The following is a 17,257-nucleotide window of genomic DNA, read 5'->3' on the forward strand; positions in this document are numbered from 1 at the left end:
AACCCCACAGACCACTGCTAAGCTCATATAGGCGTCTAATGAGTATTTGTTGAGACAATGAACAAATTAATGAACAATCTATCCCTAGATCATCATCACCTATTTTAACGATAGGCATATGGTCAGAACTCAATAAATGTTTGCAGACAGAATACCGCACGATTCTGCTAAACCCAGGTGGCTAGGCCTCTTCACAGCTGGGGAAAACTGAGCCTGGGGAAGTATACATCTGGGGTCCCTCTGCACAGCTTACGCTAGAAGCTTCCTTCCCAATTTCAGTATGGCGAATTCCTGGACACTGAGAAGAAAGAGCTTGCTTTCAGGGTGAGTCACAGTGACCTCACAGGAGTTTCCCCCAAAATGTCCCTACCCTGTGGAAGGGAAAAACTGGAATCTCGTAGGGCCGGAGGGTCAAAAGACTCAGGCCAGACAAACGCTCGGAACGTTCCCGGAAGACCTCCCACCCTCGGGCCATAGAGACGAAAGGACAGAAGTGCCGCCCTTGCGCAGCCGAGACCCCGCCCCCCGTTCCGCGCCTCCAGCGGAAGCCGGAAGCAAAAGCGGGCCCTGCTAGCCCCGCGGCTCGGTGGTCTCGGAGGCTCCGCAGGATTGGGGAGAAGATGGCGGAAGAGGAGTGAGTGGGTTTTTCCGGGGCGGCGGAGGCGGCAGGGCTGGGCCCCATCGGGTGACTGCGAGCACCTCAGGCCGCCCTCCGGCCCCATAAGGCGGAGCTCTTTGTGCTGGTTGGCCAGGACTGACCATGCCGGCGCCTGCGAGGAGGGCTGGAGGGACGGGCCTGGGCCGTGCAGCCTCCTAGAGGTTGGACCCTCTGGCTAGGGATCGGCTGCCCAGCATAGGTCTCGAAAGCCGTCTTGCGGAAGACGCAAGACAAATTTCACTTTCCTAGTTTTCGCATCCGCTGATTACGCAGCGCTTCGCTGCCTCCAGAAAGTCCCCCAGCTGCACCCCTTACGTAGCCAGTCACCTCCTCCATTGTAATGACTATTTTTCACATCTGTTTCCTTCAGTGAGTTTCATTTATTCGTTAACTGGTGGCCATCTACTCTATTTCAGGCCCTGGTCACATGGTAGTGAAGGAGGCCGACCAGGAGCCGCTCTCAGGGAGCTTCCATTCTAGTGGAAAAAGAAGACCATAAATAGACTAGATGATTTCAGTGCTGTGGAGGAAACGGAGTGGTGTTGGTGTGTGGGAGGCTTCTCGGGAAGAGGTGACGTGCCACATGAAACCTTAGTGACCAGAAGGAGGGATAGGAGAGGAAACAAAAGGTGCAAAAGGCCAGGAGCAAGAAAGAGCCTAGTGCCTTTTTGAGGGACAGAAAGAACGGCAGGATGGCTGGAGTGTGGAGAGCAAGGGAGCTAACTGTACAAGATGAGATAAAGGGGGGTGAAGGTGCCTCTGTCCTCCTGGTGCTGCTGGGGAAGGACCACTCTTAGTCCATCTACATACCTGCCAGGCACAGTCTGTTGCGTGTTATAGGTGCCCCATCTATATTTGTGGAATGAGTATGTGAAAATGAACAAGGAACCAACCCCATGGTTGAACTTTGACTTCCTCACCTGACAACTTTTCATGCATGTCTTTTGGCCTGGTGGTCATTTCATTTAGTCACATTACTTATTGAGCATCTTCTCTGTCCCAGACACTAAATTGGGCCTCAGCAGCACAAAGCAAAAGAGGTGGTATGACTCAGTGATTTCAAGTTTGGACTTAAAGCTTGATTCTGCCACTGACTGATACTCGCCAAGCTTTGCAACCTCTCTGAGCTTGTTATTCATGGGTAAAAAAGAGAAAGTAGTAGTGTCCACCTCAGGCTTATTATGCCCATTAAATGAGACTTGGTATGTTACCTGGTTCCTGGAATTAAGCCGTACTCAAAAAACATTAGCTGTTATAATCACAGTTATGGTGGTCATTATGTCAATATCGTGCTAGTTTACAATCCCAACACAGTGTGAGGAGATAGTGTGAGGAACACAGCAGTAGTATGGAGGAGGGGATTACAGAGGGGATTACATTTGGGCTTTTTGAACTCAGAGAAGGTTTTTCTAAAGTAGGGTAGAGCATTCTGACCAGATCAACAACTGGGCAAATTCAGTGGCTTCTTCAGCTTGCAGATACCATCTAAGGAAAAGAATGTAAACTGGAGAAATAAGGCACTTAGTAAATAATGTTGGACCTTGGAATATGATGAGACTCCAGTTTGCCTCCCTTTAAATCCCCCATTAAGTGCCAAAGAGCAGGCAGCCTTTGATTCTACACCGGTCCTGATTCCCCCTTGTCCCTGTCCTCTAAGTGTTTGCGTTCAGAGTACCTGAGGCCACTGGTGCCCTTGTGCTGCAGCAGGAGGGAATCTTCCTAATCAGTTTCTCTCCAAGGCCTGCCTCTTGGTTGCAAGGGTTGTGAATCCCATCAGGCTCCGTGCCGAAGTTCTCTGTCTGGTTTGTATGTGTTGGTAATTTGGAGCCCTTTTTCCTTTGTCTAATTCCGCTGCTTTTTATGTTCTCCAACAGGTTCCCCAATACAACTCATGAAGGTTTCAATGTCACCCTTCACACCACCCTGGCGGTCACTACGAAACTGGTGCGCCCGAGCCCCGCCAAGCCCATCCTCCCGGTGCAGACGGGGCAGCAGGCTCAGCAGGAGGAGCAGTCGAGCGGCATGACCATTTTCTTCAGCCTCCTGGTGCTCGGTGAGTGCGGGCCGGGGTGAGTGCGGCCCTCGGTGAGTGCGGGCCGCGGTGAGTGCGGGCCGCGGTGAGTGCGGCCCGGGGTGAGTGCGGCCCGGGGTGGGTGCGGCCCGCGGTGAGTGCGGCCCTCGGTGAGTGCGGCCCGCGGTGAGTGCGGCCCGCGGTGAGTGCGGCCCTCGGTGAGTGCGTGCGGAGACACCATCATCTGGCATTGCGAGTGTCTGTGTGTGCTGTCTGTGTGGTCAACCCCGTGTCAACCACTGTTGACTTGGTCAAGTCTTCCTCCTGTTTGGTTTTCACTTCAAACGCTGAGGGTCAGTGATCAGTCTGTTCATAACATCATAACAGGGTACTCCTTTTTCTTTATAAAATCATTGAGCTGAGCAATTCTGAAGAGCCCTTTATATATCTTAGACATCCTTTGAAAGGAAGAATTAAAGAATTTTTGCTCTAGAGAGAACTTTGAACATCTAGTTGAGTGTATTTCAGACTCCGCTCCTGAGAGTCTCTGTGTGTTTCTGTGTAGGTGGCGGTGGGAGCAGGGGGTGGGGTGGGGCCTGAAATGGCAGAGCATCCAGCTTTCTGACCAGAGCAGCATTTTGTTCCTCGTACCCATTAGGCCTCCACGTAAAATTTTACTTAGTTAAGAGGTTTGCTGTGAGTAAAAGATCACACACTCTTGCCCTAGCACACTGTTTTCCTTAACTTCCGTCATTCCCATTAACCATGGTCATGACTTTTGCCATATCTGTGTACCACCTGTGCTGTTATTTACCTATATAATGTTTTTCTTTAAACAGATTCACTCTCTCAAACTGAAAATCTCATTTTATTCGACTTCCTCCTTTAACAGGTGAAGAAATTTAGGCCCAGAGAGGTTAAATTATTGACAGACCTGGTTTGGGGGAGACTAGAGGCTAATATCCAGGTTGCCAGATATTGGTCAAGAAGTTTAGATAAAAGGCAGTAACTTAGCTGCCTCCCAGAGACTATGGACAGTAGACACCTGTTTTAGACCAGAAGACCAGTTGAAACTGCACAACCACTTTGGATCAGCTAAAGAAGAAATAGCTTCAAATATGACCCTCCAAACTCTTGTTTGAAGAGTGAAGTTGGGACGTTTACATTTTCTGCTTCTCTTTAATGATACTGAGTCATATTTCTGATTAGATCTTTTCATAAGAAAGTAAGGTACAAAAAAATGGAAAAGTGCAGAGTATTTCCATAGCCATAATAGATGGCTATTAGGACTGTTTTTTTGAGGAAAAGTGTAACTTCTTTCACACTTCTAGTCAGACTCTGTTAATTAAATAATTTTAATAAGATACTAATTTTATTTAAAATCCCAGGACTCATCCTTGTCTTTCATAGTTTTTAAAAAACTTCTAAGTTGTACACTGAAAAAGTACACAAACCACAAGTGTACAATGTCCATTTAGATTTGATATGCCCAAATAATTTTTTACTCTTTCGGTGTAATTGAATTCTACTTCTAGGGGATTACTTTAACAATCAAGGAATCTTGTTTTGTTTTCTTTTTTTTTCCTTTTGTTACAGTAGTTGAATACAAAGAAGAAAAGCAGTTCTTCCCTTGATCAAGAAGTCTTTAGTACCTGAATCCTTAAACCTGAAAGAGTATTATTAGTCTATTTACATTGTTGTCAGCATGATATGTTAGGGAATATAAAAGGCAAGCCTTGGGGAAAAAAACTTCTGTTTTGTAATCACTTTTTTCACCGGAGGGTGAAAAAGATAAGGCTTTCAAAGTAACTTTCAGGGTGTGGAGCGTCTAGGATTAGCTTGTGCCCGAGATCACAAAACAGGTTTTTATGATGTGCTTTTTAATCCAGACAAAATCCTGCCCACTTTTGGCCTCTTTGAGGCCAAAAAGGGCTGAACTGTATTTAGTAGTGCTGAATATTTCTATTGGATTGTCTTCTCTTCAAACAGATCTTCAAACCTATACTTTAGAGTCATACTGATGTCAGATGGTTTCAGTTTTCACCTAATCAGTTGAGTTGGTATCTCCACTTTTTATGTGTAGGTCAGCATACATTAGAAAAGTGGAATGCTTTCTAAGTAAATTTGAAGGCATTTTTTTCCCTCTGTTCTTGTATATCAACAAATTATTAAGTATCTTGTATATTTATTTGTGATTATGTGTCCAAACAGTGTAAATCTGATAAAGAAAAATAAAATGGCTGTTAATAAGTAACTTGCCAGCTCACTAAATATATAGACTAGTGAATTGCGGGAAATAGTCCATAGATTATTCTAGACTTCAGGAACTCATAACCTGGAACAGATTTACCACTTTTGTTTACTATTTTAGTCAGGTCAAATGAAATTGTAACTTTTGTGTGGAAAGGATGCCAAAACTCTGGTTACTTTTGACTTTTAGAAGCTTGAAATCAGTTGACTTACACTTAACCCTTGCTGATCTTTGACTCCACAGAGACAATAGTGAGTCATTATTATTGACTTAGAGTTAACTATTAGCATCATTTGACACATTTTATGGGCCATTAAATTTAATGGAGTTGTTAAAATTGACATGCCTATGTTTCAATATATTTTCTGTAATTAAAACTTCAGGCATGAAAAATTGGAAACATTAATTTGTACTCATACCCTCCATATGGCACAGAAGTTTTTGTCCCTTCTTGCTCTGTTTTTTCCCAAGTGTACTTGAAAACATGCACTTGTATGTGTATATATACATGTGTACATTCGTAAGCACATACACACCAACAGGCACATGTAGTTTGGAGTTTGTTTTAATATAAGTGGGGTCCTATAACTTGCCTTTTCATCTTACAGAATGTCTTGGACATCTTTCCATGTTAGTCTTTTTGTATCTACCTCATTTTTTTTTTAAGAAAAAGGATGTGTATGTGGTAAAATAAACATAACATAAAATTTACCATTTCAAAGTGCACAATTTAGTGGCATTTAGTACATTCACAGTACTGGGCAACCATCACCATTATCTAGTTCTAGAACATTTTCATCACCCCAAAAGGAAACCCAGTTCCTATTAAAAGCAGTCCCTCCCCATTCCGTCCCCTCAGTCTCTGGTAGACACTGTTCTGCTGTCTCTAGGAATTTGCCTACTCAGAATATCTCATACAATTGGAACCATACAATATGTGACCTTTTATGTCTGGCTTCTTTCACTTGGCATATGTTTTCAAGCTTCATCCATGTTGTGGCATGTGTCAGAATTCCCTTCCTTTTTTATGGCTGAATAATATTCCACATTATGTTTATCCATTCATCACTTGATGGGCATTTGGGTTGTTTCCACCTTTTGGCTATTGTGAATAGTGCTGCTATGAACATTTTTGTACTTTTTTTTTTTTTCTTTTGTGGTATGCGGGCCTCTCACTGTTATGGCCTCTCCCATTGCGGAGCACAGGCTCCGGATGCGCAGGCCCAGCGGCCATGGCTTATGGGCCCAGCCGCTCCGCGGCCTGTGGGATCTTCCCGGACCGGGGCACGAACCCGTGTCCCCTGCATCAGCAGGCGGACTCTCAACCACTGTGCCACCAGGGAAGCCCGTTTGTACGGGTTTTTATGTGGGCATATGTTTTTATTTCTCTTGGGTACATACTTAGAAGTGGAATTGCTGGGTTAAGTGGTTACTCTATGTGTAACTTTCTCAGGAACTGCCAAACTTTTCCACAGAGGCTGCACCATTTTACATTCCCACCAGCAATGCACAAGGGTTCCAGTTTCTCTCCATCCTTGTCAACACTTGTTATGTTAATTATAGCCTAGGGTGTGAAGTTTTATCTCATTGTGTTGTTTTTTTTTTGTTTCTCATTGTGGTTTTTTGTTTTTTGGTTTTTGTTTTTTGTTTTTTTGCGGTAGCGGTCCTCTCACTACTGTGACCTCTCCCATTGCGGAGCACAGGCTCCGGACACGCAGGCTCAGTGGCCATGGCTCACAGGCCCAGCCGCTCCGCGGCATGTGGGATCCTCCCGGACCCGGGCACGAACCCTCATCACCTGCATGGCAGGCGTACTCTCAACCACTGCGCCACCAGGGATGTCCTCATTGTGGTTTTGATTTGCATTTTTCTAATGATTAATGCTGATGAGCATCTTTTCATGTGTTTATTGGCCATTTGCATCTCTTTAGAGAAATGTCAGTTTCAGTCTTTTGCCCATTTTAAAATTGTGTTGTCTTTTTGTTGTTGAGTTGTCAGAGTTCTTTATATACTCTGGACACTAGACCTTTATCAGACATATGACTTAAAAATATTTTCTCCGATTCTATGGGTTGTCTTTGCAGATCTCCTTCTTTTTATAGCTGAAGACCATTCCCTGGCATTGATCATTCTTATATGTAGCTCTCTCCATTGATAGAGCTTTCTCTTTTGCTCTTAAAGCTGCAAATAGTTGTGTGATTTATGAGAAGAAACTGTAAACTTTTTTCATCCAGCTTGGTGCAAAGAAAGAGCAGAAACTGATTCCACTCCTTAGATCAATTTTCTGTCTACTTATGTGCTTACCTGCCTGCCTTTTTAGGCAATAGGCGGTCTCATTGGTTACATGTACTAATGCATTGGAACTTTTTTCTTGCTGTTAGTACTTAATGTAGGATTTTTCTAACTAGGCTAAATATTTATAATAAAATAACATCACAGATTGATAGTTTAGAGCACAGAATAAAAGGAGGACAAAATTTCTGTATTTACAGCTGTTTCCTTTCTCTGGCCACCTGGTGCTTCTTGGTGGGACTAAAGATAATCTAATTTGTCAGTGTGGGCTCTGAGGGTGGCCAGTTCACAGCCATGCAGATTGTTTAAACATTTCCTTTTACCAAAAAAAAAAAAGGCAACACATTTATTTTTAGTACTATCAAGGTAATACTTTGATGAGATGGCATACCACCTAGGTGCCTAGTAAGAGAAAAAGACATGCACACTAACATTTGGGTCTTGAAATTACATTTAGGAGTTATTTATGCAAAAGTGTGCTTTTTTTTGTTGTTGTTCAGAAATATGTATTCCTTTCAAATAGTTTTACATCTTTCTGTTTCTTTTCTTTCATGACAACACCCCTGTGAGGAAAGTCAGACATTATTCTTATTTTGCTGGTTGAGGAATGAAGGCCACAGGGAGGGAGGTGGTGGGTGCCCAGGATTAAGGGCACAGGGTTAGAATTAAGCTCAACCCTGTGGCGTCTACCAGCAGTGGGACCTCTCTAAGCCTCCGCTTTTATCTTGAATCAAAGGAGGTAGTGGTGATAACAGCTCATTCAGAGAGGGGTGTTGAGGGTCAAATGAGACAGCGTTTGGGAAGTGCTCGGTACAGTGCCTGGCTCATGGGAAGCCCTCAACCAGTGGGAGCCCCAGTACCCATCTGGGGAGCAAACACCCCATCTTCAGGTCTCTGATGCTCTTATCACCAAACTAATATTAACTTTGTTCTGTTTTTTAAAACACCCTTACTTCCTTCTGCGTTAAAAGAGAACAATCATGTGGTGGCAAGATACTTTGTGTCAACATATATTCTGTTGCAGCTCTAGCTGCATAAAAGTGATTGATTTCATTAACTTCCTCCTCACCATTGAGGATCATTTCTCAGAATCAGGGAAATTTGAATAATTTTAAGTGGTTGTATAATGTTTACAGCTTAGAATAGCGGTAGATGTCTGTTGCTCTTTCAACAACTGGAAAACAAACTGGTTCAGGCACGTAAAGAAATACGGAGAAAATGTAGTGAACACCATGCAGCTACCTCCTGGTTAAGAAATAAGAAATTGAAAATACAGCTGAAGTTTACTGTGTCATTGTCAGTTGTCCATTTCCCTGGCAGCCTCCTAGAAATAACCCCTGCCTTGGACTTGGTGTTTATCATTCAAAGTTGGGCTGTTTTCTAGGGGCAGGACAGGAATTAAGACGAAGACATAGAGAATGGACTTGAGGACGTGGGGAGGGGGAAGGGTAAGCTGGGGCAAAATGAGAGTGGCATGGACATATATACACTACCAAATGTAAAATAGCTAGTGGGAAGCAGCTGCATAGCATAGGGAGATCAGCTCAGTGCTTTGTGACCACCTAGAGGGGTGGGTTAGGGAGGGTGGGAGGGAGACGCAAGAGGGAGGAGATATGGGGATATATGTATACTATAGCTGATTCACTTTGTTATAAAGCAGAAACTAACACACCATTGTTAAGCAATTATACTCCAATAAAGATGTTAAAAAAATAATTTTAAAAAAAAGTCTTATTTTTTCCCACAGCTATCTGCATCATATTGGTGCATCTACTGATCCGATACAGATTACATTTCCTGCCAGAGAGCGTTGCTGTTGTCTCTTTAGGTAAGTGCTTATTGGTGATCTTATAATAAAAGCACTAACTATACCACTTTTTGAGTGCCTCCAAAGTGCTAGAAACCACAAGAGATGTGGTGTATACTGAGCTCATTTCATTGTCACTGCAAGCTGCCATGAGGGTGTTATGATCCCATTTTACAGATGAGGACACTGGGGGCTCAGGGGTGATGACCTCCTAAAGGTCACATAGAAGCCCCTCTGTCCAACTTGAGAGCCCTTTCTACTTCTAGAACCACCCTCAGGGCACATCTAAGGCTTTTATCCGCTTATTATATTGTAGTTACTTTATTTCTAGTTTCAAGTTGCCTACCAATGATATTTATTTTTTTCTTATCACCACTGCTTTTTAAGTTAATTTTATATATAAAATTATATATACTTTATAAGTTTTCTTTGCCTTGTAGATCTGGTTTAGTATATTTAGAAATTCTTTCCCAATATAGCGATGGTTTGGGTTAGCTTTGGAAATGAACATTCACACTGTTTATTCTAAGGTCTACTACTAGGCTGTGCTGTCACTCGACTAAGGCGAATAATTGATAGTTAATTCATAGAATCACTGAATTTTACAGCTGGAAGAGGCTCTCACTTTAAGGTTTAGGATGGAGGAATGGCTCACTTTAATGTCAGTCAGATCTAAGGTCTTCAGAGAGCATTCCATTCTACCTCACTTATATTTCCCTCTTTTGTTTCCTGTGGCAATTAACTGTTAAGATAATTAGCCTCTATTTAGAATGTATGAATCACTGTAATCACAGTTGACCTCACATGTAAGTCCATTGAAGTGGTTAATGAAGCAGGGACCTTACTTTTCAGTAAGTATTAAAATGAAGATGTGGGTGGGGAAGCTTAAAGGATAGTAAATAGGGTTTCACTAAGGCCAGCCAAAGCTTTCATCAGCCTATTATATTGTAGTTACTTTTACTAGTTTCCACTTGCCTACTGATGATATTTAATTTTCCTTATCACCACTGGTGCTTTATAAGTTACTTTTCTTTGCCTTAGATCCGGTTTAGTATAGTATTTAGTATTTTTTGCAATATAGCAGCAGCTTAGGTTAGCTTTAGAAATGAATGATCAGACTCTGTTCATTCTCCTTCCCCTACCAGTACCAGCATTCCTACTACTCTGTTTCAGCCCCTCCTATATTTTCCCTGGACTTCACAGTACTACTAAGTGCCAGGTTCTGGCCTATGAGCTTTCACATTGCCATCTCATTTCAGTCCCGTAACCCCCAGGTGATGCCATATTTTAAGGAAGATGTACCACTGGATAATTTTGATCTTCAGTAAAGAGTTAGAAATCAGTTTTACTCAGAGTTCCTGCTCTCTATTGAGCAGTCTCTTCAGCTACACATCCTGGCAGATTCTAACAAACTTAGTTAACAAGAGCCTTAGAGCTCTAAGAAGAGGAGGATCATTTGTTAGCATTCTTTTCCTGATATTAGGCACCTCGAAAATAACCTATATAGCTAATACCTATTATTCTGGGGCATTCAGTAAAGACTTAAAAAGCCACTGCAAGGAAGTTACAGTTTTGTGGTCAGTTTACATAGTTTCTTAAGAATAAGACCTATAGTTGGTATGTATTTAGGTATTGTGCACATGGAAATTTAAGTGGTGGTTCTTGTAATTTGGTTTGGAATGTCAGGTTCTTCACCGTCTCTTGAATGTTTCAGTAACTGCGGGTCACTGAACACCAGTGCTTGTACAAGGACTACAGCGACATTGTTGTGTGCCTACCTAAGGACCACTCCCCCTCCATGAAAACAGAACCCTCGCTTTGACCCCGTGTCTTTCCACAGTGTGGTCAAGGAAGGTGGGCCCCTCCTCCAGGTCAAGATTGGTTTTCTCCATCGTGGTAATTGTTTCAAAGGGGTGGAGGCAGCAGGCAGTGTGAAACCCAGGTCTGGCCAGTGAGACCGAGGGGAAGTGTGCTGGGGTGATGAGTTTTGGAAACATTTTTCCTCTCTGATAAAAAGAGAAATTTCCCCTTCCTTTGATGCTGTTGTATGAGGATGTGATGCCAGGAGCACTAGTAGCCATCTTGCAATCACTGTGGCTCAAAGACGAAGCCGGAATGCTGAGGCTTGCCAAGGGGACAGATGGGAAGCCCAGATTCTTGACTGCACTGTTGTTTTGTAGAATTGATAGCCCCGAAACTACCTATCTCAGAACTGCCTGTTACATGAGATAATAAACATCCATTGTTTAAGCCATTTTTAGTCAGGTGTTCTTTTACTTGCAGAGGAAAACATCTTAACTGATATAGGACTCTTTCCATTCAATGGACAAAATCAATTCAAAATGATTCAAAGAAAACAGATATTGGTGTGGGTGGAGTTGCACACCCATTGGCTCATGGCACCAAAAAACCGACAGGCAGTGCCAGCTTCAGACTTCGCTGGATCAAGTCTCCCGGGCTCCGTTTTTCTCCATTCTCAACAGTGCTTCCCTTTGTTTTGGCTTCACTCTCAGGCGGGCTCTCTCCACATGGTAAGACTTGACAGCTTCAGGCTTGCTGTCCTTACAGTAGCAGTCACGCTGGGAAAGGTGGCCTCCTCTTCCCCCTGCTTCCACCAGAAGTTGTAGGATGAAGTCTGACCAAATGGCCACCCCAGAACTGGACATGGAGTGGAGCAGTGCTGGGGGTCAGCAAAGGCTGTCCGTCCACAAGGTTTCTTTCTTTGCTGATGTTGCGCAAATAACTGTAGCCTATACAGCTAGGGCTTGGGAGTGGGTGATGGAAAGTCAGTCTTGCTTTCAGTACTTATTTGCTAACTCAGGTGATTGGAATACTAAGAGCACTTCTAGGGAGAGTACTGGGGTCCAGAAAGGACTTTTTGTTATATTAGAGGACATTTGGTTAAAATTTAGAAATGCTGACAAAGCTGTCAAAGTAGTTCTGTATTTCATAAAGCTATGTAAATGGAAGGAAAACTTTTTTCTCCTACTGGAGCAAAGTGTAACAAAATATTGAGATATCCACCGTTTCAAGAATTTCCAACTTTTGTGCCAAAAAGAATCTAGATGAAGCTGCCAGAGAAAATGGAGTTTTCATTCTTTCAAGGGTAAGTTTTCCTAGCCTACTTTTTCTAACCAGAAGTTACTTTTTAGTCCACAGTCATTTAGAGATACTGTTGGCCTTTTGTGTTAAGCATTCAGAGTTCCTAAGAAATCGTAGATATAGAAGAGGACTATCTGTACTCAAAAAGCACATTTCCGCTCTTCTATTTTATTGTATTTTCAAATGAATTGAGACTTTTTTCATTCTTTATAAAAGCATAGTATCAACATGAAGTTCTAAAGCTATTTCCTTGGCCCTTGTTCAAAGCTTTCAGATACTTTCTATACTTAGGGAATTCTGTGGTTCGGGCCTTTTAAAAATGTATATATATATTTTTTCACACTTAGCTATAAAGAAGAAAAGTCCTTTTCATTGACAACCAGCTCTTTTTATCATGCTTCCTTCTCTTCCAAACCATGTGTAGACGCACACATGCCCATCAGATGACTTGACTTGGTTTGAGCTTCAATCATTTTTTGTGTTCTTCACTTTTTACTGTTCTTTCCATGTATTAGTAAAGTTCACATATTTATTTTTATTGGCCATATAGTGCTGATTCACTGTTCATATATTTTGGGCTGAAATTGGTAAGGAGTGAAAATGAAATAGTTGTACTGCCTACTGTCCTCTGTTGTATATAGCAAAAATAGTAATAAATTTTTTTTTCATAGTCATACTTTATCGTAGAGTGAGGAAAGGCCTGCATGGGGTTAAGAATGGAATTTGACTACAAAATGCTAGGGTTTAGCCTGAATACTGCTGATAGTTAGAAAAACCGTATTTTAACTTATAACTGGATTTGATTGAATCATTGAATAAATAGGAATACACAAATGTGCTTCCTGTCATAACCTGCTTAACTATGTTTGTGCTTTTGGTTATATTAACTCCTTGTTTTGACTAAAGGATTGAAATTTTTTTTTTTTTTTAAGAGTAGGGCTCTTTTTGTCAATGGGGGTTTTGAGTGGAAGACGAAAAAAAAATCACTCAGTTCCTGAGTTGTTGACTGAAGGTAATTCTGGGAAAAAGTATATATATAGTGATTATATTCTAATTGTACTTAAGTTCTAAAAACGGTTTTTTTAGAGAAAACTTAAAGCAAGAATCCTGACTATAACTCTAACAGCTTTCCTGACTTTTTAGACTGTGAGAGTCCAGTTGTGATGCAGCTTGAGCTGTCCCATGGGGAACTCTCCCTGAGTCTCAGGTACTTTGATTTTTGTTAGAGAAGAAACGGGCATTCATTTGTTGACATTAGAGTAGCTGTCTCAGAGGTAGAGGCCAAAATTGGTTGTCACATTGACAAAATGATCACATTAGACTCTAAGGATTTTCTGGGCTGTCGCATTCCAGGGAAGAGTGCTAGCGCAGACTTTTAGCCTCTGTGTTTCTGGAAACATGGCTGAGAGGTGACAATTTATTCTTGGAACATCTTGTTGCTCGTTAGCTGCCGTTAGCTAAACGTGTGCTCTGTAATAGTGCATATGCTTTTGCCTGGAGTCTTGCTCTGATTCTCCTTAGTTTTATGGTCATCCGCTCTTGGCTCAGCATTTTTTCATCTTAAAGTTGTATTTTATACTTAAATCTTTTAGATATGTCAGAATAGTGAGGTAGTCTGAACTTTAAAGGAAGAAAGGTTGTTAAAGGATTACATTTGGAAACTTGCTACATCTGGGCTGATTTCTATAAATTTCCTCTTTCGCCACATAAATGTTCTCAACAGAACAGAAAGGAACAACATTCCACTGAAAAAGTAAGCTACCTTAAAAACAAAATATATAAACAGCATTTCCCCAGAAAGCAGAGAGACAGCTCTGGGGTCCTGATTCTCATCTTCCTGGCAGGTCTTCTGTCTTTCAGAATACTATCTTTGGAGTATCTATTTTAGTATAGGTAGCAGCATCAAGGACTGGAATTTCAAAATCACCTTATTATAGCATAAGTGATTCTATGATTATAGCTAACAAAATGTGCTAACAATATTTTAAAGTATTTTCAAAAAATCATTTGTGGTTAAAAACATATTACATAAGTAATTATATTCCTTTCTGCCCTATCCTGTAGTAGCAGGGCTGTCTCCTCATGGTAATCAGGGTTAGTCACCCCTGCCAACGTGGTAGCCTTGGTAGCCTGTTTCTAGGCCTGCTGGTCTGTTGGCACAAAAAGCCCAAAGTGACCAGGCAGCAGCCATTGTAACTCTTACTATGTGAACTCTGGTGGAAATGTCCCCTTCTGGGAGCCAGGTTCTTTCAACCCACCGAGCCTAAAGTTTCAGGCTAAGGAAGCAGAAATCCTCCAAGCAGGAATCCCCACTCTTAAGTGAGTCGCTGAGAGTGGTGGTGAGTGGTGTACCCATTGTGTGCTGTACCCATGCTTGCCTGTTGGGGATGTACCACCCTATAATGGCCACTGGTTTCAGGAGTATACCGCACCCTGGAGGAGTATGCTATTCCTTACAATATGTCACCTCCAAGCTGGTGCCTCGGCTCCATTTTTTTTTAAATTTTTATTATTTATTTATTTTTGGCTGCGTTGGGTCTTCGTTGCCGCGCGCGGGCTTTCTTTAGTTGTGGCGAGCGGGGGCTGCTCTTCGTTGCGGTGCGCAGGCTTCTCATTGCGGTGGCTTCTCTTATTGCAGAGCACGGTCTCTAGGGTGCGCAGGCTCAGTTGCTCTGCGGCATGTGGGATCTTCCCGGACCAGGGCTCAAACCTGTGTCCCCTGAATTGGCAGGCGGATTCTTAACCACTGCGCCACCGGGGAAGCCCCTCAGCTCTTTTTTAAGAGGCCATTTACCACTCTGGCTGGCTGGCAGTTTCTGGATAGGACCGTGTGGTGTCCATGTCTCATGCCCACTTCTGCACCTCCTTTGCCAAAAAGTGAGTCTCTTGGTTTGACATGTTGTTGACATATTGTTATGCAGTATCCCACTTTGGTGGCTCAGACACTTATGGACCCTGGGACAGTGGTGCTAGCATATGTGTCAGCCTCAGTCAGAATGAGTTGCTGCCCTTTCCAGGATGGAAGGGGTCTGATGTAATCGAGGTGCTATCATGCAGTTGGCTGGTCTTCTCAAGGGATGGTACCACACCAGGTGATGCGTGTTGATCTCTGTGGCTCTCCAGTCATACATTCAGCAGTGGCAATGGCTACAGAGCAGCCTTGGTGAGAGGGAGTTCATGCCGTAGGGGCCCTGCACAGCTTCCATGTCTGCCATCATGGCTACTGTGCTCATGAGCCCATTGCACAGACGCTGAAGTGGCCAACATCGGAGGCTGGCCGAGTGTTTCATGAACCACGCGTGGGTTTTTTTTTTCTCCTCTGTCAGCTGGTCTTAAAGAGCTCCCCATGAGGCCGTATGTAGGAGCTGAGCTGAGAGAGATGTTGCTGTAACAGCTAAAGATGACATAGAGGTCTGGGCCACAAGTAAAGCATACTTGTGCCTTTTAGATCGGCACAAGTCTGATCGCTAATGTAACACTTCCATCTTAAAATGGATTGCTCCTGGGCCCACCTAGCCTGACAGCAGGTATGGCAACCCAACTTATGAAAGATGATTCTGGCCACCTGGGCACTTGACGTCCCATGCTCAGATGCTCTGTCTCTACCACGGCCCAACAGCATGCCAGGAGCTTTATCGTGTTTTTCCCTTGGGAGTTTTTTGAGTGGTATATGTGTCTCTTCTGCAAATGGCATGACCTTGCTCCAGAGTCCTAGGGATCTATGCTGAGCGACCCTCCTATTGGGGCTTGCCGGCCTCCCTTCCTACCAGATACTTCCAGTTCCATGGGGTCCGCCAGATCGTATGGCGAAAGCAGCAGAGCTGCTTGAACTGCAGCTAACTGTTTTGGGCCTCACTCAAAACCGTCAGTCTCTCAAAATCCAATAAATGGGTTGAAGTGTTGAATAGTTTTCTCAAGTGTGGAATATATTGCCTCCAAAACCTGGAGAAGGCCTACCAAGCATTGTGCTTCCTTTTTTTTTTTTTTTTTTTTTTTTTTTTGTGGTATGCGGGCCTCTCACTGTTGTGGCCTCTCCCGTTGCGGAGCACAGGCTCCGGACGCGCAGGCTCAGCGGCCATGGCTCACAGGCCTACCCACTCCGCAGCATGTGGGATCTTCCCGGACCGGGGCATGAACCCGTGTCCCCTGCATCGGCAGGCGGACTCTCAACCACTGCGCCACCAGGGAAGCCCTGTGCTTCTTTATTACAGTAGAAGGGGCAGACCTTTTCCTTTACTTGGAGGCAATGTCTTGGTGTGCTTCAGACCACTTGACCTCTGAATTCTTCCCAGATGGGCAGGCCCCTGAAACTCTATCCTCTGAAGCATACGTGTCTTACCAAGACATCTCCTCGCCACTTCATGCTTGTCGCAGTACATTAGCATGATGTCAGTAGTGGACCAGTGTATTGTCCTGTGGAACGTCCATATGGTCTGTGTCCTTGGGGACTATATTATGCAGGAAGCAGTAGTTAACCTAAGGCACTTGCCTCATTTGGGGCATCTGTGTAATCTTGAAATAACCTGGGAGCTCTGTATTCCAATGGTGTGGTAGGGGCCACTTCTGCAGGCCTGGAAGGTCCACGGGAACCTGAGGGTTAAAGGTGCTCATGTGCATCTCGCTAGGCACCCCTATCCCATGTCTGAGCCCCACTTCTTCCTTATCAGGGACCTGCTAGGAGAAGGCATAGGAGATTTATCATCTTGAGTTCAGCCTTCTCTGAAGATCTGCCACTCTTGCAGTAAAGACCGGTGCCCAGTCTTCAGGTCTAGAGGCACTCCAGCTGCAGGAGATGAGGGTCTGTTTCAATGCTGCCAAGGAGGCCCTCTGACTCTCACCGTTTGCTTAAAGTTGGTGATTGTTCGGGCCTTTTGTTTTCTTTTTTTCAGAGCATCGGTGGCACTCAGCAACAACCACAATTCCACTTTTCTTACAGTTATTATTTCCGTCATAACCTCTTTAACACCAGAGATACTGCATGAGCCCTTGCCTCCTCCACCAGTGTCCCGATCCAGTCTGCCACAAGTGAAGGTCTTAGCAATGGCACTGCTACCCCCGGTGAGGGACTAGTAGTATTTTACCTGCAGTGTTGGGATCCTCTTTGCCCGGAAGCTGCTGAGTGGTCCAACTCCAGAA

The 17,257-nt window shown here is 43.6% G+C and overlaps 1 protein-coding gene across 3 annotated transcripts in view; it reads left to right on the forward strand.

Annotated features, from left to right (window-relative positions):
* The first annotated feature begins 547 nt into the window (after positions 1 to 547).
* Positions 548 to 17,257, forward strand: part of SLC9A8 (solute carrier family 9 member A8) — a 71,830-nt gene continuing 55,120 nt past the window's right edge. For all 3 annotated transcript variants that reach the window (XM_082670848.1, XM_082670849.1, XM_082670850.1), the window contains exons 1-3: positions 548 to 634; positions 2,533 to 2,711; positions 8,960 to 9,040. In XM_082670848.1, the coding sequence (XP_082526974.1) occupies positions 621 to 634; positions 2,533 to 2,711; positions 8,960 to 9,040 (274 nt within the window). In that variant the 5' untranslated portion in view covers positions 548 to 620. The remainder of the gene's footprint in view (positions 635 to 2,532; positions 2,712 to 8,959; positions 9,041 to 17,257) is intronic.

The sequence above is a fragment of the Grampus griseus genome (assembly GCF_964374135.1).
Source record: "Grampus griseus genome assembly, chromosome: 14".
Taxonomy (NCBI): Eukaryota; Metazoa; Chordata; class Mammalia; order Artiodactyla; family Delphinidae; genus Grampus; species Grampus griseus.